We start from the raw sequence: 24,261 nt of genomic DNA on the forward strand, positions 1-24,261 counted from the left end.
TGAAGAATCTAAGTCTCTCATCATCTTCTAGAGATTTCGAATTTTCCTTCAAAGATCTTTGAATATCTTCGAATTTTCCAACAACTTTCTTGAACCCTCTCATACACTGTAAAAGTCAAAAAGTTACTAAAAAAAATCAAAAAGTCTATAACTTATATTAAAAAATCAAAGACTCCCTTCCTTTTTATTTTTGCATATTTTTCGTAAAAAACTAAAAAATTATTCAAAATATAATATTTTTTTATTTCATATTTTAACTAAAAAATTAAAAAATTATTAAAATAGCCTATTTCCAAACAGGCCTAATAAGTAACATCCATCTCTCCCTTCTCTTCTCTTCTCTTCTCTTCGACAATGGCATCCACAATGGCCTCACACACAATGTCCTCTCCCCTCATTTGCCACTCATCTCTCCCTCACCGAACCCACACCGCTTCTCTGTCTCCACCTCAATCCACAACGGCCTTGTCATCTCAAAACTCTGCTTCCATCTCCAGATCACTCATTGTATCCACTCCCCAATCCAAGAAGAAGGAGAAGAATCGTAGCCTTTTTGTAAATAACTGTTCTGCAGCAAATGTCAATGAAACTACAACCCAAGAGGTTCCCATTGAATTGCGTACGCATTTGATTCTCTACCCTTTCTCTCTCTCTCTCAAACTATGTCCAATTAATATCTAAATTCTCTTCTTCTTCTTCTTCTTCTTCTTCTTTTCTTTTTCTTTTTTTCTTCTTGTGTATGCAGAGTATCCAGCATTTCCCTCTGCGATGAATATCAATCAGATTCGTGAGATTTTGCCCCACCGGTGTGTATTTTCTTATTTTTATTTTTATGTGAATTGAGTGTGATCAAGAGGGTTTATAAATTTTTTTGGTGGTTTCATGAATGAGGGAGATGGGTTTAATTTGAAAGAAGTTTAGTAGTTATTCACTAATGTGGAGTTTCAAATCGGCCCAAGTTCTCTCTAGTCCATGTAATAGACTGGTGGACCGTCGTGTTGTGTTGTTCCAGTCCACCAGTCCAATAACTGTGGCTATGGTATTTTATGGTGTTTGTATGAAAATAAATGAACGTCAAATATTTCTTTATTATGACTCTATTAATTATTAATGCTTCATTTTTATTTTTATTTTTGGGTTTCAGCTTTCCTTTTCTATTAGTGGATAGAGTGATTGAATACAATCCAGGAGTTTCAGTTGTTGCTATTAAAAATGTAACAATAAATGACAACTTCTTTCCTGGGCATTTCCCTGAGAGACCTATTATGCCTGGTGTCCTCATGATTGAGGTAATTGCTTCATATTTATTTGAATCGGCATCTAAATTTTTTGTTTGAAAGCATGTACTAATCCTTGTTCACATTTGGGTCTAGTGCTTGTATTTTGGATAATTACTGATGATTAGAATGAACGTTGGACTCAGGCAATGGCACAGGTTGGTTGCATAGTTATGCTGCAACCAGATGTGGGAATACCCCGCGACAACTTCTTCTTTGCTGGAATCGACTGTGTCAGATTCCGGAAGCCAGTTGTCGCAGGCGACACGTTGGTGATGAGAATGACACTTGTCAAGCTGCAAAAACGGTTCGGAGTAGCGAAGATGGAAGGGAAGGCATATGTTGGAGGGAAGTTGGTATGTGAGGGTGAATTTTTGATGGCTATGGGTAGTTAGTTAAATGATGCCTTAAAACTGCTATTTCCTTCCCTTTATTGTATTTCTTTTTAGCATAGCCTTTTGCTGATGTTAAAATTTATGAGCATTTGTCGTCTCAACACAAAAACTCACATATTTATGGTATGACAAAAAGTTAAAGTCAGTTATTTTTTATTTTTTATTTTTTGATTCAATAAGAAAAAGCTTACTTTGGGAACAAGGTAGAAAATATTTATGGAGCCACCATCACCACTACTAAAATATAAGTTTACCAAAATCGTAACTACAAATGAGTATTTTGAAAAATATTTTTTTGTAGAATATGTTTTTTGCCTAAACATATGGATCCTATTCACATTTCCCACTCCAGCCCAAATGACTAAATGTGGAATGAATTCGAGCGCCATTATTTTTTTTTTAAATTATATATGGAATTAACATTACTATTGTCTGAGTATGCATAACCACATTTTTTTTTTTTTTTTTGTTATCTTACATACAAACTATTTCTCACTAATCTTCCCAAGAGAAAGTACAAATCATCATCTTGCAAAGAAGATTCAAGTCAAGAGAATTTCCAATTTGAATTTTCTTTGGGGGAACACTCACTCACATCTCCAAAAGATAATTCACCATTTGAATTTAATCTCTCTAAATCCAGTTACCATTTTTTTACATTCTCATACAATCAAAACACAACATTTTACAATCCAAGAGCTCCAAGGGGTGTCTTCCCTTGTCCAGCCTCAAAGTAGAAAATCAACATAGCCACCATAGCAAGCCTAGCATGCTTAATCTCAGCCAATTTCAGTCTGTCCAACTTCTCCTTATCTGGAATGTACACCCCGTTGACGATCGTGCCAGCCAGGCACAACGGGTCGAAGAATTTTCCACCCGGGTAGCCCTGGTCACCGGTCGCGTTGGCAAAATTCTCCGCGGTCCTCGACCACGGTGTGGCCCACTCAACCGACTGGGATTCTGGGTTGAAAAAGTCAACCCATCTCTTGCTCTCAACCCATCCCATGAGGAGGAGTTGGGTGCCGAGGAGGGTGCCGAAGGAGAAAGGGGCGATGGCGCCTGGGTCGGCACCTGCTTCGAACCACGGGATGCCGCTCCAGGCTTGCCCAACGAAGATGCCGACCACTGCCGCCATCGCCCATCGGCCGTGGATTAGCTCAGCCTCTCTGTACCATTTGAGGAATGCTGGGTCCTTTCCTAGGCCTAGTGGGTCAAATCCGTAGTCACCTGGAAGCCTGCATTGAACATAAAAACTCAATTAAAGTTTGCAGAATAAAAGCATATGTATTCTGTCTCTTTTGTTTTAATGTACTTCCCGCTAATATTTGATGAGAATTTCTCAAATGTAATTTTAGTTGAGATTTGATGAGAACCTCGAGACACATATAGTAGACTAAAAGTGAATTAGGCCGTGTTTGGTTGTCACTAAAAAGTCAGTATATTGGGTATAAAAATCTTAATTTATTTCACAAACTCAATTTTTTTTGTTAAAAAATCCAATTTAATTATTTAAAAAAATCATAAAAATTAATTTTTAGCTAATTTTCAAAAGAAGATTGAGGGCTTATTGATGGGAGTTTTTACAAACTGGAATTTTTTTTTTTTTTTTTGATCGAGAAAAAAGAAGGTTTTGAGGTGTCATCACGACCTCCGAAGGCCCATGCCGGTGGTCCGGATTCACCCGCCCCAACCATAGCCAAATGTCGATCGGATTACAAGGCGAGGGCTTAAAAAAGAGCTCCTGAAAAATCTAAAATTTTCACACCCTCATGAGTCGAACTTGACTCATAGCTGTGGGAAGGCAACGCCTTCACCACTGGGCCACCACTCTCGGTGGTCGAACTGGAAGTTCATCATTAAAAAATATAAACTAAAAACATCGCTATTCCAATCTACAATGATAAAAAAATTAAAAAAAATTATTTATTTATTTTTATCTTGTTTACATAACACACATTCTCAAAATAATAATTAACAAAAACTAAGTAATCTTAATAAATAGGACTAAATAAGATGGGAAAAAATTTAGAGAGAGAAGATTTTGTGTGGGACTTACGAGCCATCGAGCCACTCAGGGTCAATGAAGTTGCCACCGCCTCTGACACCAGGGATCCAAGATTTCTTAGGAGCAACAGCAGCAACCACCACAAACCTCCTCGGAACCACCGCAGCACCACCACCAGCTCTGGCTCCAATGGGTGCAGACAACAGGGCCTGGCTCCTCTTCCCACCAGACAAGAAAGGAGACCCCAACCCATTTAGCACTGCAGCTGATGTTGCAGCCATCTCTCTCTCTCTCTCTCTCTAAAAATGTATTATATTATAGATATATATATGTGGGTATGTTAATTTTTGTGTCTCAAATGAAGAATGAGGATGTTATAAGCATAACCATATATGTGGAAGATGATGAGAGAGATGAAGTGTGATCAAAAGGGGGGGATTTGGGAAGAGCCAAGTAGGATAAGTGAAATCTGAACATGAAATCTAAGATCTCTCTTTGGATAGATTTCGGACCAATGAGAACGTGCTCTCCATCCGACTCTCCCATGTTTCCCACCAACCACGTGGACTCTGTTTCTACCTCTACTTTGATATAATACATCCAAAATGCTTGGTACGTTTAATTAAAGGAGCCACTAGTCATGTGGCAGTGAGTTTCACTCTGATTACCATTGTTAGTGTTGTGTCTATTTTTTTTTTTTCTCTCTTTTTCCACTTCATTAAAGATGTGTTTTGAGTCTCTAAATTAAAGATCTTTAACATCACTGATAATATATTGGTCCCATGTCCCATCCCCATGTGCATCTACATTTTTATTTTTTTAATTTATGTGAGATTGTTCACTAACTTCTGCTTATAAAAGTTGTTTGAGACCTCCAAATAAGGCCTCATTTGACGAGTGTCCTTTTAGTTAAAAAATTAAAAAAATTATTAAAAAATTTAAAAAGTCAATAATTTATATCAAAAAATTAAAGATTTCTTTTTTTCTTTAATTTTTACATATTTTTTCGTAAAAAGTTAAAAAGTCATCCCAAATATACTAATTTTTTTACATCATATTTTAGCCATAAAACTAAAAAGTTACTAAAAAAGTCTATTCCCAAACGAGACCTACGTCACAATTTTTTTTTGGCCTTTATGTTGCGTTTAGAGTGTGAATCTAGATAAGAATTTAAATATATATATATATATATATATAATCTATATAATAAGTCACAAAGGTTTTTGAAATGTCTAAAATGTATGTGAGATACATTTTGATTCAATGGCTCAAATGAATCCTAAGTGTATCTGGATGGTTTAGATCAATGGGTGTTCCCGCCCAACACAGTTCATTTGATTTGTCTGTGTTTATATCAGTATCTACTCTCTGTCTCTCCCATACCCTGTGTCTACCATCTGTCTTCCCATACTCTCTATCTACCTTCCCTCTCTATCTCTATCTCTGTCTACCATCTGTCTACCTTCCCTCTCTATTTCCCTCTCTGTCTATCATCTGAATTCCTTGCTCTGTTTTTGTGTTTTTTGAGTTATACGGGTGATATGGTTTGAGTTATACGGGTGAGTTATACGGTTTGGATTTGGATTACACGCGTGATATGTATTTTATTATGGTGTGTGCAGATTTGAGTTATTATGGTGTGTGCAAATTTTATTAGATTACACGGGTGATACACTGTGCAACAGATTTCTTTTCTACAAATCAAAAGAAATTCTGCAAATCAACAGATTTCTTTTCTTTTACACAGTTAAGAATTTCTTTCTAGCAGTTAAGAAATTCTAAGAAATTCTGGATTACTTGAATTCAAATTCTGCACAGACCAATCTATAGATATATGGAAAAGTATTATTAACTTCTTCTTGAATTTTTTTTTCCTCTCTCAGCTTTTGCCTTCATCCGAGCTTTTGTGGATCACTCTGACCACTCTCACCGTTGTTCACTCCGCCTGCGACATTACTTCGGCTGCTCGACATCCTACTCGGTTAGTTTAGAAAATATTCAACAGACCACTATACTTCTATAATTAGGTCTCTATACGAGTCGAAAGATCTAAGAACACACACACATGGATAACATATGAGAATATTAGTATACTAGTATAAGACAGTCATGTCAAAAAATATTAGCCAAAAACAAGCTAAGTTTCTATATAATCCTTGAAGCATATTGATATTAACTACCCCTGTTTGGCTCCCATTTTTTCTTTTGTTTTTAATTTTAGTAAATTTTATATGCAAACATATATATAGGTTGCTAATATAACAGGTATGGATCCAAATTCATTAAAGAACTTAAATAGCATCTACATTTCAAGCTCCTACTTGATCATCCCAAATAGATAGATAAAAGATGTATATTCTGCATTTATATCTATGTATACTACAATTTCTGGAGGGATTGTAAGACCGATACACATATAGCACTTTGTACAAACTTCATTTCCTTCCATCATCAATCTACTTAGTGACAAGTAACAAAGGGTGTAATAGAGATTTGATTTTTTATTTAACATCTTTTCCCCTCCCCTTATCAGACTACATTTTCATGTCCTAATTTCAATCTGACATCATAATAAATATATGGATACCAAATTGGTAATAGTAAATATTCACACTCACTTTTTTGTCTTGCTGATATAGATTTTCCTACCTCAACAAAAAGAAAAGATGTTCTCAAAAAAATAAAAAAATAAAAATCATATTGGCTATTAAAGGCAAGATGTTATCAATGGTTTTCAAAAATAAAGGGACTGTTTTGTTCATTTATTTTTTCTTATTTTTTTTTCTTTTGTTATTGAGCCAACCGATATATACGGGTGAATTTTTTTCTTTTGTTATTTCTTTTGTTATTGCTTTGCTATTAAGTAAAATTGAAGAAGAGTAGACACTACCTTACGAAGGTATGACATTAGGCAACTAACATATTTCTCTGATAGCACAGAAGAATAATTACTTTGTTCCCATATCAAGGTTCTAGAAGAATAATCTTCAAACTTTGATCACCAATACATATATGCTTGATTTGTGATATGCTCTTCTATGTGTGTGGGGGGGAGGGGGGGCAAATCCCATTCCTCCAATTACAAACAATGCCCAATAGTATTATGACATAAACTAATCAGTTACAAGGTTCAACTCGTTTCCATTAAGAAGCATGTGGATACGTGTTGCTGTTTTATGTAAATTCACAGCCTATATGCTCTATAGGTGATATGCAAGTAATCCTCAACTTAATTAGGTCATATCATGTATAACATTTTTATGGTTGAAAACATTTATGAACCTGCAAAGAGGTCTATAATGTTCTTTTTGTTAATCTATTTGCACATTTTATGGAGCTCTTTAAAATTTGTGGTTTACTTTTATGGACGATGTGTCATGGTATATGCTTTTTGTAGTTGCAAAGGCTATGTTTTTTATCACCAAAATCACTTGGCTCTGTTTTTTATCACCAAAATCACCAAAAATTCTGCTCAATGTGTTTACTGTCAACTGTTTAAATCAGTGATGAGAGACAAAAATTCTGCTCAATGTGTTTATTGTCAACTGTTTATCACCAAAATCAGAAATTTTTTATCACCAAAAAAACATTAAGCAAAAATTAGTTTGGTGTTCAAAAAAAAAAAAAAAGGTTAATACATATTAGTTTTGTGTTTACACGTTAAGTATTGTCAATTTTTTTACAGATACTGATGTGCTTTAGTACGTAGAAAATACGCTAGAAAATTGGCGTAGAAAAGCATTGAATTCAGTTTATAGACAAACTATAGAATAAGAATTCTTGATTCTCATTTTCTTCAAAAGCACTATAAGTATTAAATTTAGAATTTAATATTGCTAGGTTCTAACATATATACTATATTGTTGCTTTTATGGAACATCAAACTATAGACAAAATAATAATAATAATAATATTAATTTGAATCATCAACTAAGAAAATATTAGGTGTATTATATAAAAAGATTCTGTATATACAAATTGTGCATAAATTCAGCTTTAAAAAATTTGATTTGTTTGTTTACTTAATTTGATTTGTTTGTTTACTCCATAATGTTTTCCCTTTCTATGATCACACTCCACCTCCATATGGTATTTTTATATTTTGGACCCAAAACTACCAGTTCTTTAATATAAATTTAGCTCATGATAATATCCAATGCTAAAATGGAGGGAAAAAAAAACATCCACTCAAAACCATCCTAGGTCTCATAGCTAGCTATATTCAAGGAGATGCTTGAAATACAAGTAGCCAAAATTTGAAAGAATAAGCCTTCTTGATCAGCTTTATATGTTCAGTGCATGTAGAATTGGAACAGCAAAGGACTTCAAATAAGAAATTAGAACCTGTTGTGTGCTCATTGTAATAGTGTTGACTGAAATCTTTCTCTCACATATAGTAATTTTGGGGAGTAAAATTGATTATACAAATAAGAAAATTGCAAAGATCTTTAGTACTGCTCTGTCTATTTGATTTGACACATAGATCTTACACAAAGATCTATTTGATTTTTTTTTTTTTTAATCAGCTGTTGTTCATAGAAAATTGGCTAAACCATTAAAGGTATCCTACTTCTTTAATATGTTGTTTGGCTTCCATTGGGAATTAAATTATACAATTTGCTTTTAGTTTACGATTTTTTTTAAAAAAAATTTAATATTATCATTTGTAAATGTTTTGCAATAATAGATTAATCTACAATAATAGATAGATTAATCTGCAATAATAGATTTATCCAGTTTAATGTAATTTATCATCTAGATTAAAATGTAATTTATCCAATTTAATCTTAACATTATGTTTCTTAAATGGATTTAATTTTTTAAAAGGTTTTGAATTTGAATTAATACTTGATGGGTTTTATTTTTTAAATGGGTTTTAATTTATTTACATTTTCTTGACAGTATTTAGTTCTGAGGTGTTGTGTACTTTTGGATGATTTTCATTTCAAATAGCTTCGGGGAGTTGGTCTAACCAATTTGTTATGTTTACACTTGAAATTGGAATTACTCTACCAATTTTTCTACATTTCAGGCCCTTAATACACTTGACAGTATCAAATGGAGAGTAAATAAAAGGGTTCTTGGTATCATAGACAGAATATGTGCTAGCATTTTGATAGCAATTTGGTAGAATATCACATATTTCTGCTTCTTTTCTTTTTTTCATTACCAAGATGAGTTGAATGCCTACATTATACTGATGTGCTTTAGTATGTAGAGCACTTACTGATGTGCTTTAGTAAATAGATTTAGTAATATTTTTTTTTCTTTTTATTATAGATTTAGTATACAATAACTTTAGATTCTGTCAGTGTTTACAATTTTTTTTTACTTGCTCTTATATTTTGATTTGCAATGTTGGTGAACATTATAAATCTTATATGTTTATTTCTTAATTTGCATTAACATTAGGGAGAGTTGTTATTTTATTTGAGTTTTGTAGAGCATGTAATACAAGCAAAAATGTTACAAGTTCTTTAAGAAAAAAAAAATTAAATATATTTTTTATAACTACATTTTAATCTTAAAATTATTTACATCGTGCCTTCTGTCAATTTTGATTAAACATTGAGCAGAATTATTGTGAACCAAATTTCTCTCAAAACTATTAAACATTGAGGAAATGTGTCTCTCATCACCAAATTTCTGTCAATTTTTAATCAAAATTATTGTCAATTTTTTTAATCAAAAAAAACATTAAGCAGAAATTGGTTTGATGTTCAAAAAAAAAAAAAAATGGTTATACACATTGTGTTTACTGTCAACTGTGTATAATAGTTGGTCTGTCAATTATTGTCAATTATTTGAACTATTAAGCAGAAATTATTTGAACTAAATTTCATCAAAGAATTAAAAAAACATTATGTGAACCAAATTTCTGTCAATTTTGATTAAACATTAAGCAGAATTATTGTGAACCAAATTTCTCTCAGAACTATTAAACATTGAGGAAATGTCTCTCATCACCAAATTTCTGTCAATTTTTAATCAGAATTATTGCCAATTTTTTTAATCAAAAAAAACATTAAGCAGAAATTATTTTTTCATCAAAGAATTACTGTCAATTATTTGAACTATTAAGCAGAAATTTGGTTCTTACACATAAGGTTGGTCTCAAGGATGAACAAAAAATTTCACCAAATCTCCAATAATAATACTTTTAATCTTTTTTGATAAAATTTTAAAATAGAGTATGGATAGGAGATGGTTTTTAGGATAAGTTTAGAATTTTTTTGAAAAGATTTGAAGATGCAAAGAGTGTAAGGATTGGAGTATTCATATCAGATCAAGCTTTTAATCAAATTTTCACTCAAATTTGATGAACAGAGAGAGAGAGAGAGAGAGAGAGAGAGAGAGAGAGAGTAAGTTAAGTAATTTACTAATCATAACCATCATAGTTTGGTTGTCCTGACTCCTTATTGTTGTTGTTAGAACTTAAAGCTTGGATTAGGATTGGTTGTCCTAACTCCAGTGGGTAAATTGAAGTATAAAACATTTAGTTGATTACGTCGCTATTAATAAAATTGGTCTGTCTTAAATTTTTAAAATTTGGTCAAGATTTGTTTAAATTTGGTCAATTTCGCTGCATTATTAGAAAGAAGTCAAGTACTCTCTCTCATACCCTAACCCAAGGACCTTCACAATTATTTATTTTTTGGTTCTTCTTGGAGGCTTGAGTGCTAGATATAGTAGTAGTGGATACTTTTGTAGATTAACTTGATATTGAAAATCATGTGTGCACTACTACTTGCATTGTGCCCTTAGTGAGGCATAGTCGGGTTGCTTCGTCGTAGTTATGTGATGATATCTTTTGATGTAATATGGGCTTCTATTCTCCCTTTTATTTATTTATTCTTTCCAAAATAAAAACCTAGGCTTAGGCGCCCATAGGATTGTTTGACAAAAAGGCATTATTCATTTCTATTCAACTTGCTAAACCATCAAGCGCATCATTAATCACTGGAATGCTCAGTTGAAGAACTCTACATGCTCAATTTTATTTTTCAAAAATAGATGCAATCAACCATGATTTAGTCACCCTTTTAATGAAAGAACATTTCATCACATGTATGCAAGATATAGAGAGAGACATCACTACAATATACCTTTACACAAAAATTGTACCATTCAAACGTAGTATATTTGTTGTGTGATTCTAAAAAGAAAGGAACTGTTTTTTTTCATTTAAATTTTTTTTTTTTGAATATCTACAGCTCCTAATTAAAAGAAAAATTTGAAAGACTTGGCATTTTAACATTTATGTGTAATATGGCAAGAGAGTTTTTTTTTTTTTTTTTTTTTTTTTTTTTTGTACAGATGATAAATATTTTTATCAATTTTTTTTTGAATATTTTTTATAAATATTTTAGCGCTTTGTGTTGTACAGATGATAAATATTTTTCATAATTTTTTTTTTTAATATCTAGAGTTCCTAATTAAACGAAAAATTTCAGAGACTTGACATTTTAACATTTATGTGTAATATGGCAAGAGAGTTTATGTTTTCTTTTTTCTTTTTTTGGCACCTTTTTAAAGGAGTATAGTATTCTATGTTGTATTTCAAAAAAATCTGGTGAATGTATATATGCGTATATTACTTTAGTTGTCTTCATGAAAAAAAATGTATTAAACTTACAAGTATTTAACTTAACCCAAGTATTTAACATAATTCGTTTTGCTTTGAATCAAATTTACCAAGTATTTAACTTAACCCACAAAAATGTATTCAACATTTTATTATAAAAAAAAAAAAAAATTGTACCATTCAAATGTAATATATTTGTTGTGTGATTCTAAAAAGAAATGGACTGTTTTTTTTCAAATTTTTCATTTTTTTGAATATCTAGAGTTCCTAATTGAAAGAAAAATTTGAAAAACTTGGCTTTTAACATTTATGTGTAATATGGCAAGAGAGTTTATGTTATTTATTTATTTATTTATTTATTTTTGCACCTTTTTAAGGGAGTATAGTATTCTATGTTGTATTTCAAAAAATTTTGGTCAATGTATATATGTGTGTATTACTTTAGTTGTCTTCATGAAAAAAAAATGTATTAAACTTACAAGTATTTAACTTAATGCAAGTATTTAACATAATCTATTTTACTTTGAATTAAATTCACCAAGTATTTAACTTAACCCACAAAAATGTATTTAACATTTTGTTATAAAAAATTAAAAACAAAATTTGTACCATTCAAATGTAGTATATTTGTTGTGTGATTATAAAAAGAAAGGGACTGTTTTTTGCATATATATATATTTTTTTGAATATCTAGAGTTCCTAATTAAAAGAAAAATTTGAAAGACTTGACATTTTAACATTTATGTGTAATATGGCAAGAGAGTTTATTTATTTATTTATTTATTTATTTTTTTTTTGGCACCGTTTTAGGGGAGTATAGTATTCTATGTTGTATTTCAAAAAATTTTGGTCAATGTATATATGCGTGTATTACTTTAGTTGTGTTCATGAAAAAAAAAATGTATTAAACTTACAACTATTTAACTTAACACAAGTATTTAACATAATCCGTTATAGATATCCTACAAGTATTTAACTTCACCAAGTATTTAACATTTTGTTATAAAAATAAAAATTGTACCATTCAAATGTAAAAAAAAAAAAAAAATTGTACCATTCTAAAAAGAAATGGACTGTTTTTTTTCATTTAATTTTTTTTTGAAAGACTTGGCATTTTAACATTTATGTGTAATATGGCAAGAGAGTTTATGTTCCTTTTTTTTTTTCACCTTTTTAAGGGAGTATAATTGTAACACCCTCAAAAATAAACCCATCATAGCATACATTATTAATAAGTAAAAGAGTTCTCATATCATAACCATCAGAGTATTCTTACAAAATGTATTACATGTTGACAATAAAAGTAAATGCCCTATAGGCTTACAACTTTCCAAGTCAACACTTGGTTACAAAAGGAGAGTACTAACTCTACACAAAAGAAGCCCTTGGCTTGATATACATGTAATACAAAATGTAATCACAAAAGATGTTCCAGCCACTAAGCCTCTCAAGCTACGTCCTTGGAGGTGGCATGCTACCTGTATCTGAAAATGATGTCCCATATAGGGTGAGCCAACGCCCAGTAGAGATATGCTAAACATAATATGAGCAATAACTAAAACATTAGCACTTGATAAATGTTTAACTTAACAAACTCAACTTATAAACATGGCTCAGAACCTGGCCAAATAATAGAATTAAGATAACATCTCATGCCAACAATACTACAAGCTGTCATTTTACGGAAATTGCGTCCACGGGACTCGGCGTCCATGTATTTTCATTCTCGTGTGACCATTTTATGGACATTTCATCCGCGAGACTCGGCATCCATGTATAGATATATTCGGATTGCCATTTTACGGATATTACGTCTACGGGATTCAGCACCTATGTGTAATTATATTCAAATGGCCATTTTACAGAAATTTCATCCGCGGGATTCGGCACCCATGTATTCAAATACACAACTTGATTAGTTTCAATTCATCTAATCATTATGCAATGTCTACAACAATCAAGACTATACTTCACCGATAGCCCAAAGCAGTTATTTCTAAACAGATAATAAATGCCTCAACAGATATATAATTGACATTTTCAAAAGTGAGCGATTCATAAATCCAACTCCACCATTCTATCTCATAATGAGCAAATTTCAATGTCCCCAACTCAATTTCATAACAAATGTCATTAATTACACTAATGACCCAAATATACCCAAACATGGCATTTTTTCCATTTTCTCAATATTGACCCAAAGGTCCAAATATTATTAACAGCCACAATAATCCCCTTTTTAGACCCAAAACACATATGTATGAGCCAAATAAACAAAACCCCTTTTTCAACATTATACATCTCAAACCCTAACATCCTAAAACCAAACCATTTATACAAAAGCACAACATTAAGGTTAAAACCCATGAAGATGAGTAGGAATCCCAACCTCAAAAGATGAAACCTAACGAATGAGATGTAGAAAACGAAGATGCTCCAAATCCCAAAATTCTCGGATCAAAATATAGCCCTCGACGATCAACACACTTTTTACAAAGGCCAAAGGGTGAGAGACTACTCTAACTAGATCAAACCCTAGAGAGAAGTGGAGGTTTTAGTGAGAGAAGCTCTCCAATGGCTGTTTTGAAAAGTAAGAGAGAGAAATGGAGTTGAAAAAGTGATCCAAAAAGCTAAATCTCAGAGTGATATACACGACTCTCCGCTCGAGTGTAGAACTCCTCGCTCGAGCGTCAGACACAGAATCACGCTCGAGCGTCCAAACCCCCGCTCGAGCGCCGGATACACGCTTCCAGAACTTTTGCAGAACTAGGTCCCCGCTCGAGCGTAAAACACCCCGCTTGAGCATCACACACAAACTCACACTCGAGCTTCAAAACTCACGCTCGAGTGTCAAACACTGCAGACGAAAATACTGGGAGATGAAAATTTACGCTCGAGTGTCAAAACTCCCGCTCGAGCGGAGAAGCAACAACAAAGGGCCCGCTCGAGCGTCAAAATCCCCACTCGAGCGTAAAGGCCAAATTCTGGACAACTACTTTTGGTTTCAAAGCACAACCAACCTGTTTCAAACCTGCCCGACACAACCCAAAACTCAAATACGAAGAGTAAAGGATGGAAATGAGAATGAAACAACAACACATCCATGGAACCGAGTCCGGAATACAATAAATATAGAGAGGCAAAACCAGGATCGCTATAATAATATTCTATGTTGCATTTCAAAAATTCTGGTCAATGCATATGTGTGTATTACTTTATTGCTTATAAAATGACTTTCTTATGTGGTGAATTTTTTTTTTCGGCATAAATTTATGTTTGGACTTTCCAAGTCATAAATGGTGAACTTCAAAATATTTATGATTATACTGGGTTTTAATTTTGGTTTTAATTTCATCTCTATAAAATTGAAGTCAGTTAAAAAAGAGAAAAGTTGAAATTCGGACAATTATTGTGCTTGAGTTTTAATTTATCATTTTAATGTGATTGTTAAAAAACATCTATTCTAAATGCTGGGTTGACTCAGAAAATGTGAGTTTGGTTATGGGTTTCTCAAAGAATGTAGGGAGAGAGAGAGAGAGAGAGAGAGATATAGAGATAGGTTATTATGGCAAGGAACTGTTTGTTTGGAGCTATTTAAAAAGAAATTAAGGGTGATTTATTTAGTTGATTTTCCTACAACAAAAAAATTATTTAACATTTTATTTGCTGTGTAATATATTTATTTAGTTGTACCATTCAAATGTAATATATTTGTTGTGTGATTTTGGTTTTAATTTCGTCTTTATAAAATTGAAGTCAGTTAACAAAGAGAAAAGTTCAAATTTAGACCATTTTATTGTGCTCATGTTTTAATTTATCATTTTAATGTGACTGTTAAAAAACATCTATTCTAAATGCTGGTATAACTTAGAAAATGTGAGTTTGATTATGGGTTTCACAAAGAATGTAAAGAGAGAGAGGGAGAGGGGGAAAGGACTGTTTGTTTGGAGCTATTTAAAAAGAAAGTAAGGGTGATTTATTTAGTTAATCTTCCTGCAACAAAAAAATTAAACTGACACTCAGAAAATTTTATTTAATATTTTATTTGTTGTGTAATATATTTATTTAGTTGTACCATTCAAATGTAATATTTATTTGCTGTGTGATTCTAATGTATAGATGATAAATATTTTTCATTTAATTTTTTTGTGAATATCTAGAATTCCTAATTAAAAGAAAAATTTGAAAGACTTGGCATTTTAACATTTATGTGTAATATGGCAAGAGAGTATATGTTCTTCTTCTTCTTTTTTTTTTTTTTTTTGCACCTTTTTAAGGGAATATAATATTCTATGTTGTCTTCATGAACACAACATAGAATATTCTATGTGTAATATTCTATTTTCATTTAACATTCTATGGCTTTTTTTTTTTTTTTTGCACCTTTTTAAGGGAATATAATTCTGGTCAATCCTTATGTGTGTGCGTATTACTTTAGTTGTCTTCATGAAAAAAAAGAATGTATTAAACTTACAAGTATTTAACTTAACGCAAGTATTTAACATAAGGATTTTTGTTTTGAATCAAATTCACCGAGTATTTAACTTAACCCAAACAAATATATTTAACATTTTGTTATAAAAAAAAAAATTGTACCATTCTAAATAGAGAAAGCACGTGCTTCTGGTATCTGTTGACCTTTTTTTTTTCTTAGAAGTTTATATTTTTATTTATTTCTTTTCCTCTTGATTGTAACCCGTTAAGTATTTTCTATTCATGGCAGTTATTTATTTAAATAAAATTTTGAATTTTATTATTCGATTTGGTAGCAACATATTTGGAAATAACATTTCATTGCAAATGAAATCCATATTAACTTTTATTATTGCTAATTTTTTGTTTCTTTGTGTCTAAAATTTTTAGGTTGAAGTACAACAGTTATGAACAATATCACTATTTTTGGTCAAGTAAGTTTTTTTTCTTCTTTTTTCTCTTCATATAAATTTAAGTACCTCTCTTATAAATTTAAGTACAACAGTTATGGACAATATCACTATTCTAATTATTTTTTTCCTCATACTTTATAGGTGGATGGGGACTTACACCGAATCGTAATATCTCCTCCCTTTACTAATTTTCTTATTTATGTGTATAAAGTTTTATTTATTACTCTAAAGTTTTTTTGTGTATAGGTTCGATTTCTTCAAGAAAGAAATGTTAATGTTGTTATTCACGATGAGCGTGACCTTAATACTATTCGCATTGATGAGGTAAGCCTAAAAGTCACTTGAACATTGGACATGTATTTTCTTATCATTTTAAAAATAATTTATAAATATATTCTACTTATTTTTTACAAGCAAAGGCAAAGGAAAAAGATAAAGCAATATCAAAGGAAACAAAAAAAGTTATTCCTTATGGCAAAGGAAAGGAAAATGCACATCCCATGGTATGGTTTCTCAACAATTTTTAAAAGTTTCTTTTTCGAATATTATATAGATTTTTTTAGGAATTGCGTAGTGTCATATACTATTTTTTATGTACATTTTTCAAAAGTTTCTTTTTCAAAAATTTATTCAATTCTTTTTATTGAATGCGAAATGTTTTTCTGAAGCATGTTAATGTAAGCATTTGTACAACATGCTAATGCATTTGTATGAACATTAATTTGAATTTTTAATATGTTTGTCTATTTGTATGATAAAAATATGTTGCATTTGTACAATATGTTGCATCTATAACATAGCATAATAAAAATATAATAGAAGAAAACGAAAAAGGAAAATAAGAAAAAAGAACAAATATGTAATGAAAAGGAAACTACATAATATAATTTTTTTTAATTTTTATTTTTCTTATAAGAAGTTCTTAAGGAAAGAAGAAAGAGACAAAAATGCATTTTAATATAATAGAAACAACAAGAAGAGAGAAAAGGAAAGTGCAAGACATTACACGCTAATATTCACATTTTACGTACCCAATGATCTAATATTTACCTTTTCAACGTACATTTTGTAAAGAGATGGGTAGTGTCTTAAAACCAATAAGTGCGTGCATAGTGAGTTTGCAGTTTTGTGTGCTTAATGTGTTTTCAAATTATTTTTCCCTTCCTTTTTAAATTTCATAAATACATGCATTGGTTCTTATATGATTAACAACTTAACCGAGTGAAGAGGAAAAGTTAGTTAAAAGGAAGAAAAAATACATGATGAAAGGGAAGCAAGTTAGTTAATCTTCACATTTTATGTACCTTCTTATATAATATTCTCATTTTAGGCACACAATGATAATGTGTTATCAAAAGCTGCATTGGCCCAATGTGCACGACGAGAACGTGAAAAAAATCAAAAGCCATGTTCTGCATACCAAATGGGACAATGCCTGCGATGAGAACGAGAAAGAGAAAGATCGAAGGAATGTATTAACCCAAGACAACCTTCTTTAACACCAAATTGGTAAAAAGAAAAAGAATTTTTTACCCAAGACAATCTTAAATTTTTTACTCTTACTATTGCCACTTTATTATATAGATTTTAATTTGTTCACAATCTATTTCTGTAGGCCTCTTCCTACAACTCCATGTAGAAATGTTGGTGTGGTCATCCGTGATGAGCACGACCTTAATGTTATCCATGTTCGTGCGGTAAGTACAAAATCAAGTCAAACATTGTATGTATTTTATTTATATAAGATTTTTTTAATCTTTTCAATATTTTATTTATATTTGTTAGGCAAAAGATAAAGAAAAGGTCAACCCACTGTCTAAAGGAAAAGAAAAGATGGCTCCTTCCGGCAAGAGAATGACAAATGCATGTCAAGTGGTATATATTCTTTTTTAAAAATATGATGCAAAACTAATCAAAATTTTGAATAGTTAAAATATATGAGTGTATAAAATGAATTTATTGTATTATGTTGTTTTTGTAGAATGATTGTAATATGTTTTCCTGTAACTTGCTATTATTTGTATGTGTTTTTCAAATTTATTTATTCTTATTTTGCATGGATACATGTGCATTTATAATATACCATCCATAAGTTGCTACTTATATAAAGAAAATAGGAAAAAAGAAACGAAGAAATAAAGAAAAAAATATATAAAGAAAGGAGAAACTAAATAAGATAGGTTTTTAATTCTTATTTAATATATAAAATAGAAAACAAAGAAAGGGAAAGGGAAAGGGAAAGGGAAAGGGAAATGGAAGAAATAAGAAGATAGAAAGGGAAGAAATAAGAAAAAAAGAAATAAAGATAATACTATTAAAGGTATAAAACAAATAAAATAGAAAACAAAATTAAGAGAAATGAAAGAAATAAGAAGATAGTTTCATTTTAAGCACAAAATATTCACATCTTTTGCTTCAATGATAAAATATTTTCTTTTTAGGCACAAAATGATAATGTAATATCAAAAGCTGCATTGGCCCAACGGGCACGGCGAGAGCGTGAAAAAATTGAATTTCAGTGCTTGCAACGAGAGCAAGAGGGATTAGAAGAATGTGTTCAACTAAGACAACATTCTTTAACACCAATTCATCGCGATCACACTCACTTGGGGTGGGAAACAATAACTGAAGATTCTCAGTCAGCACAAAAACGAACAATGGTTACCCATCATTCTACATGTTCGTTTTCTATGCCAAGCACATCTTCAAATTCACAAAGGAATCGGTAAACTACTGTGTCTAATCTTGAAATACACACTTTTACTCATACCGTTTTGTTTTACAAAATCTTATTTATACACAAATATTCGTAGGTCTACTCCTATAAATTGATTTCTTCAACAAGATCTATGTACTGATGATGAATTAAAAGATTTGCCTACGAGTATATCAATTGACGCCCGGGCACACAAAGATTCTTGCCGTCATTATCTTGGCAAGATAGATGTATTATGCCCTTATTGTTCAGCCTTACATTGGATGGATGAAAAATTGACAAAATCATCTATAAAGCGTCCCTTATTCGGAACTTGCTGTTTGGAATGAAAGATTAGGCTACCTTTACTTATTGCACCCCCTCCACCACTTCAGGCATTGTATGATGGGAATAATGATCAATCAAAATCCTTTCGAAGTTATACTCGAGTGTACAATGCAGCCAATGCTTTTACGAGTCTTGGTGCTACATTGGATCCTAGAGTACTCAGTGGAAGGGCCCCTACATCATTCACAATTCATGGGGAATTGCGACATCGAACAAGATCAGTACAACCACAACCAGGGCAGGATGTGAGTTATGCTCAGCTGTATATCTATGACCCTTATTCAGCTTTAGAAATTCGTAATCGTAGAAATCCTAACTTGAGAAGGGATGTTCTCAAAACTATTCAGGATAGTTTGTTGCAAGTCAATGCATTTGTAGATAAATATCGCCAGGCTCATGCCATTTTATATCAATTAGACTCGGCAGGACACAATCTACCTGCTCATCTTCATTACAGTTCAACAACTGATCGACGTCGGTATAACCTACCAACTACAGATGAGATTGCAATTATAATACCAAGTGATGGAACAGAGGTAAATGGAATGAGAGATATTATTTTACATTTCCGAGGAAATAATGAGTTAATGCAAATTAATGAATGTCACCCAGCATACTTGCCATTACATTATGTTGTATTATTTCCATATGGTGAGCTTGGATGGAAACCTGAGTTGAAATTGTGGAATGTTCAGTATGATCGACCTTCAACTGATCGACTTACTCAAATGAATTTTTATAGTTATCGTTTGTTTGAACAACCCACAGAGTATTCAACAATTTTGAGAGGTGGGAAACTATTTCAAGAGTTTTTGGTAGATGCTTGGGCTGCAACTGAGCAAAATCGATTGACATACTACAAGCTTCATCAAGGGAAACTTCGGGCTGAGCTTTACCAAGAGTTGTCAGATATGGATCCAGATTATGTGCGACCTGGACAAATTGGTCAAAGGTTTGCTTTGCCATCTTCATTTACTGGTAGTCCTAGACATATGTTTGAAATCTTTCAAGATTCAATGGCTATCACACGATACAACCAACATCCAGATATTTTTCTTACCATGACTGCAAATCCCAATTGGCCAAAAATTACTTCAGCATTATTACCATATCAAAAACCTATTGATCGTCCTGATTTAATTGCCCGTGTTTTTGAGTTGAAGAGAAAATGTTTAATGAAAGAGATAGAAACAATAAAGTGTTTGAAAATAAAGTTGCACATGTTTTTACAAGTGAATTTCAAAAACGAGGCCTCCCTCATATGCATGCATTTTTATTTCTCAAGAGTCCAGACAAAATTCGGACATGTGCTCAAGTAGACAAATTGGTCTGTGCAGAATTTCCAAACCCAAAAGATGATCCTATACTTTTTGAAACTATCAAATGTTGTATGGTACATGGACCATATGGTGCTCGAAATCCGCAAGCACCATGTATGGAAAATGGTAAATGCACTAAGAGATACCCTCGAGCTTTCACAGAAACAACAACTATGGATCAAGATGGATACCCTATCTATCATCGTCGCAATAATGGTCAAGTACATACTGTGAGAGGGCAAGAAGTTGATAACAGGGATGTCGTACCATACAATGCATATCTTTCAAAACTTTTCAACTGTCATATAAATGTGGAAGTTTGTGCCGGAATGAGATGTGTCAAGTATATACATAAGTACATTTATAAGGGTTATGATCGTACAACAATGGTGTTAGGAATGATAAGATTAAACAATATCTCGATGCAAGGTATATTGGACCTCCAGAAGCTGCTTGGTGAATATTTGGTCATCCTTTGCATGCAGAGATGCCAACAGTTGTGCGATTGGCACTTCATTTACTTGGAATGCATCGTGTTGTTTTTAACCCAGAAGAGTCATTACAAACGATTCAATCTAGAGCTGGTCAACCAATGTCAACTCTTACTGGTTTCTTTGCATATTGTGCTGCTAGTGAAGATGAATGTCCATTCACTTATCAAGAATCTCCACAACATTTTTTTTGGTTCAAGTCAGAAAAGAGATGGAAATCAAGAGAAATGGGATATGCAATTGGTAGAATGTACTTTGCTAGCCCTAATTGTGGCGAAAGATTTTATCTACGTTTGTTACTAACCATTGTCAAAGGACCAAAGTCGTTTCAGTCTTTACGCACGGTCAATAATGCTGTGCATGATACATTTAAATTAGCATGTGTTACAATGAGGCTTTTAGAAGATGATGAAGAATGGATATAATGCTTGAAAGAGGCTGCAGTCATAAAAACTGGATATCAATTGAGGAGATTGTTTAGTATTATTCTCACCCAGTGTTCTCCACTAAATCCATGTGCATTATGGAATCAATTTTCAACGCATATATGTGATGATCTTGCACATAAGATTTGTACATTGTTTGTCATTTCTAAACCAACTGAGGCTCAAATTGAAGATTATGGTCTCCATCTTTTGAATCAAATGCTTCATGAATCAGGCAAAAGTTTAATTGACTTCCCACCCATGCCACAACCTACTGCAAATTGGAGTGCAGTAGTTGGTAATCGATTGATAGTTGAACATCAACAACTCCAGAGTGAGGTACAACATGCAGATCCACAAATTACTATTGATTGTCTCAATAATGGACAGCGGAATGCTTATAATACAATCACTTCTTTAGTTTTTCAAAATAAAGGAACTGTTTTCTTTCTGAATGGGGGTGCAGGAACAGGGAAAACATTTCTATACAATATGATTGCATTAAAATGTCGTAGCCTTGGGCATATCGTTGTTACTGTGGCTTCGTCTGGAATTGCATCACTGTTACTGGTAGGAGGTCGCACTTCACATTCAACATTTTCCATTTCGTTAGATGTATTGGAAAATTCACTTTGTGGGTTTAGCAAACAATCATTACAAGCTGAGTTATTTAGAGAAACAAAACTCATAATTTGGGATGAAGTTCCTATGCAACATAGACATTGTGTTGAGACGGTTGATCGTACATTGAGGGATATTTGTGATAGTGAAAAGCCATTTGGGGGTATTACTGTTGTTCTTGGAGGAGACTTTCGACAAATCTTACCAGTTATACCCAAAGGAGTTCGTGAGCAAATTGTGAATGCATCATTAAGATACTCTGTTCTATGGAAGCATATATATATCTTGACTTTGGATTTGAATATGTGCTTGAATCATGAAGGCCATGAAAATGCTAATTTTGCAAATTTCTTGATAGAGGTAACACTACTTTAACCTGTATTATATAGATTATTTTAAATTAATAAATTGCGTTTACACTTACTTTTTTATTGATTTCACTTTTTTTTAGATTGGGACCAATCCTCAAGAAATCGTTAACCTTCCATTAACAATACACAAATGTCAAGATTTGAATGAATTACTCTCTACAGTTTATCCACAATTGAATATGATAGAGACATCAACCCTGTAACGCCCTCAAAATAATAACAATAAACCCATCAGATAAGACATGAATTTACATTTAAACTAACCGCATTCCTTTCATTCATTAGAATTCCAAGACATAAGTATTACATGTTAACCTCATAACAAAATGCCCTATGGGCTTACAGCTTTCCAAGTTAACACTTGGTTACAACAAAGAGTTCTAACTCGTTTACACATTAAGCCCTTGGCTTGAAATTACATGTAATACATCAAAAGTAAAACGACAAAACTATGCCCGCCACTAGCCTCCCAGCTATGTCCTTGGAGGTGGCATGCTTCCTGTACCTGAAAATGATATTCCCATATAGGGTGAGCCACAGCCCAGTAGAAATACACTAAACCAACCATGGACAATGACTAAAACATTAGCAATTGATAGTTGGTTAACACTGATACAATCACATAAATTACATATTTATGTCAACGACTTACAAGTCCCAATTACTTTTCATTTTCCCTTTTTCAACAGATAAGCATGCTAGCTCTATCATCATTTCCACAGATATGTATAAAAACTATATCTCACATTCAGATAAGCATAAAAGCTATATCCACATTCTCAACAGATATGTATATCAACAATATCCACAGATAAGCATACAAGCTGTATCCACACTTCATAACAGATATGTATATCAACAATATCCACAGATAAGCATACAAGCTGTATCCACACTTCATACTTCACAAAGATAAGCATATGAGCTCTATCTTCACTTCTCTAGACAAGCATATGAGCTCTGTCTACGGAGTACATCCCCTATCTCCTCCAAATACCTATCCGGTTTAGAGGTCCATCCCCTATCTTCCCCTAAACCGCGGAGTACATCCCCTATCTCCTCCTCTACACATAACGTATATAAACACATTGGTTCTATATACAGTCACACAATACAAACAATTAATGTATTCTAGCAACTGTTAAGTTCCATAACACATTCCATTGATTAGTTTCAGTTTGCCTAATCAACATACATTGTCTACAACAATCACGACTATCCTCCACCGATAGCCCAAAGCAGTTATTTCTAAAACAGAAAATAAATGCACAAATGGATATTCAATCAACATTTCATGTCCTCATTTCTCATCAATTAATTATCCCAATTAATTAAACAATGCAATTAGACCATTTTCCATAATTACCATTTCAACCCTTAGGTTCCATTTCCATCAATGATTCAACAATCATTCCATTTTTCTATGCCAAACATGCATCTGGGTTTATTATGAATGAAACCCCAACCTTTGTAAAATTACACAAAAGCCCCAAACTTTCACAAAATTACTAAACCAAGCCCAACATCTCAAAATACCAAAATTTAAAGACAAAACCCATAGAGAGGAGTAGGTTATCCCTACCTCAAATTCGGAGTCCCAAAGGAGAAGACGACAAAACCCAACGTGCTCCAAAACCCGAGATTTTCAGATTAAAATGAAGCCCTCGACGATCAACAACTTTTTTTGTAAAGGCCAAAGGTGAGTAAATCACTCCTACTAGATCAAAACCTAGAGAGAAGGTAGAGTCTAGAGTGAGAGGCTCAACAATGGTGATTTTGGAAAAGTAAGAGAGAGAAGAGAAAGCAAAAAGTGATTTGAAAAGTCACAATTTCGGGACTTAAA

At 32.4% G+C, this 24,261-nt stretch overlaps 1 protein-coding gene and 1 pseudogene across 1 annotated transcript; one reads left to right on the forward strand and one right to left on the reverse strand.

Annotated features, from left to right (window-relative positions):
- Positions 1 to 934: 934 nt before the first annotated feature.
- Positions 935 to 1,672, forward strand: LOC114319655 (uncharacterized; annotated as a pseudogene).
- A 541-nt stretch (positions 1,673 to 2,213) lies between these two features.
- LOC114319654 (chlorophyll a-b binding protein CP24 10A, chloroplastic) lies at positions 2,214 to 4,178 on the reverse strand. Its single transcript, XM_028266685.2, has 2 exons — positions 3,729 to 4,178; positions 2,214 to 2,907 (listed from the first exon to the last, which is right to left on the reverse strand). Exons 1-2 carry the CDS (start codon positions 3,956 to 3,958, stop codon positions 2,358 to 2,360), a joined length of 780 nt encoding a protein of 259 aa, XP_028122486.2. The 5' UTR covers positions 3,959 to 4,178; the 3' UTR covers positions 2,214 to 2,357.
- Between the last annotated feature and the right edge of the window lie 20,083 nt (positions 4,179 to 24,261).

Source organism: Camellia sinensis, chromosome 2 (assembly GCF_055761805.1).
Source record: "Camellia sinensis isolate YWXY chromosome 2, ASM5576180v1, whole genome shotgun sequence".
NCBI lineage: Eukaryota > Viridiplantae > Streptophyta > Magnoliopsida > Ericales > Theaceae > Camellia > Camellia sinensis.

Excerpts from the sequence above, each read along its gene's own strand:
- LOC114319654 (XM_028266685.2), bottom strand. The coding sequence starts at position 3,958 with ATGGCTGCAACATCAGCTGCAGTGCTAAATGGGTTGGGGTCTCCTTTC. Across the intron at positions 2,908-3,728 it reads CCTGAGTGGCTCGATGGCTC|GCTTCCAGGTGACTACGGAT; the intron begins GTAAGTCCCACA and ends TGTTCAATGCAG.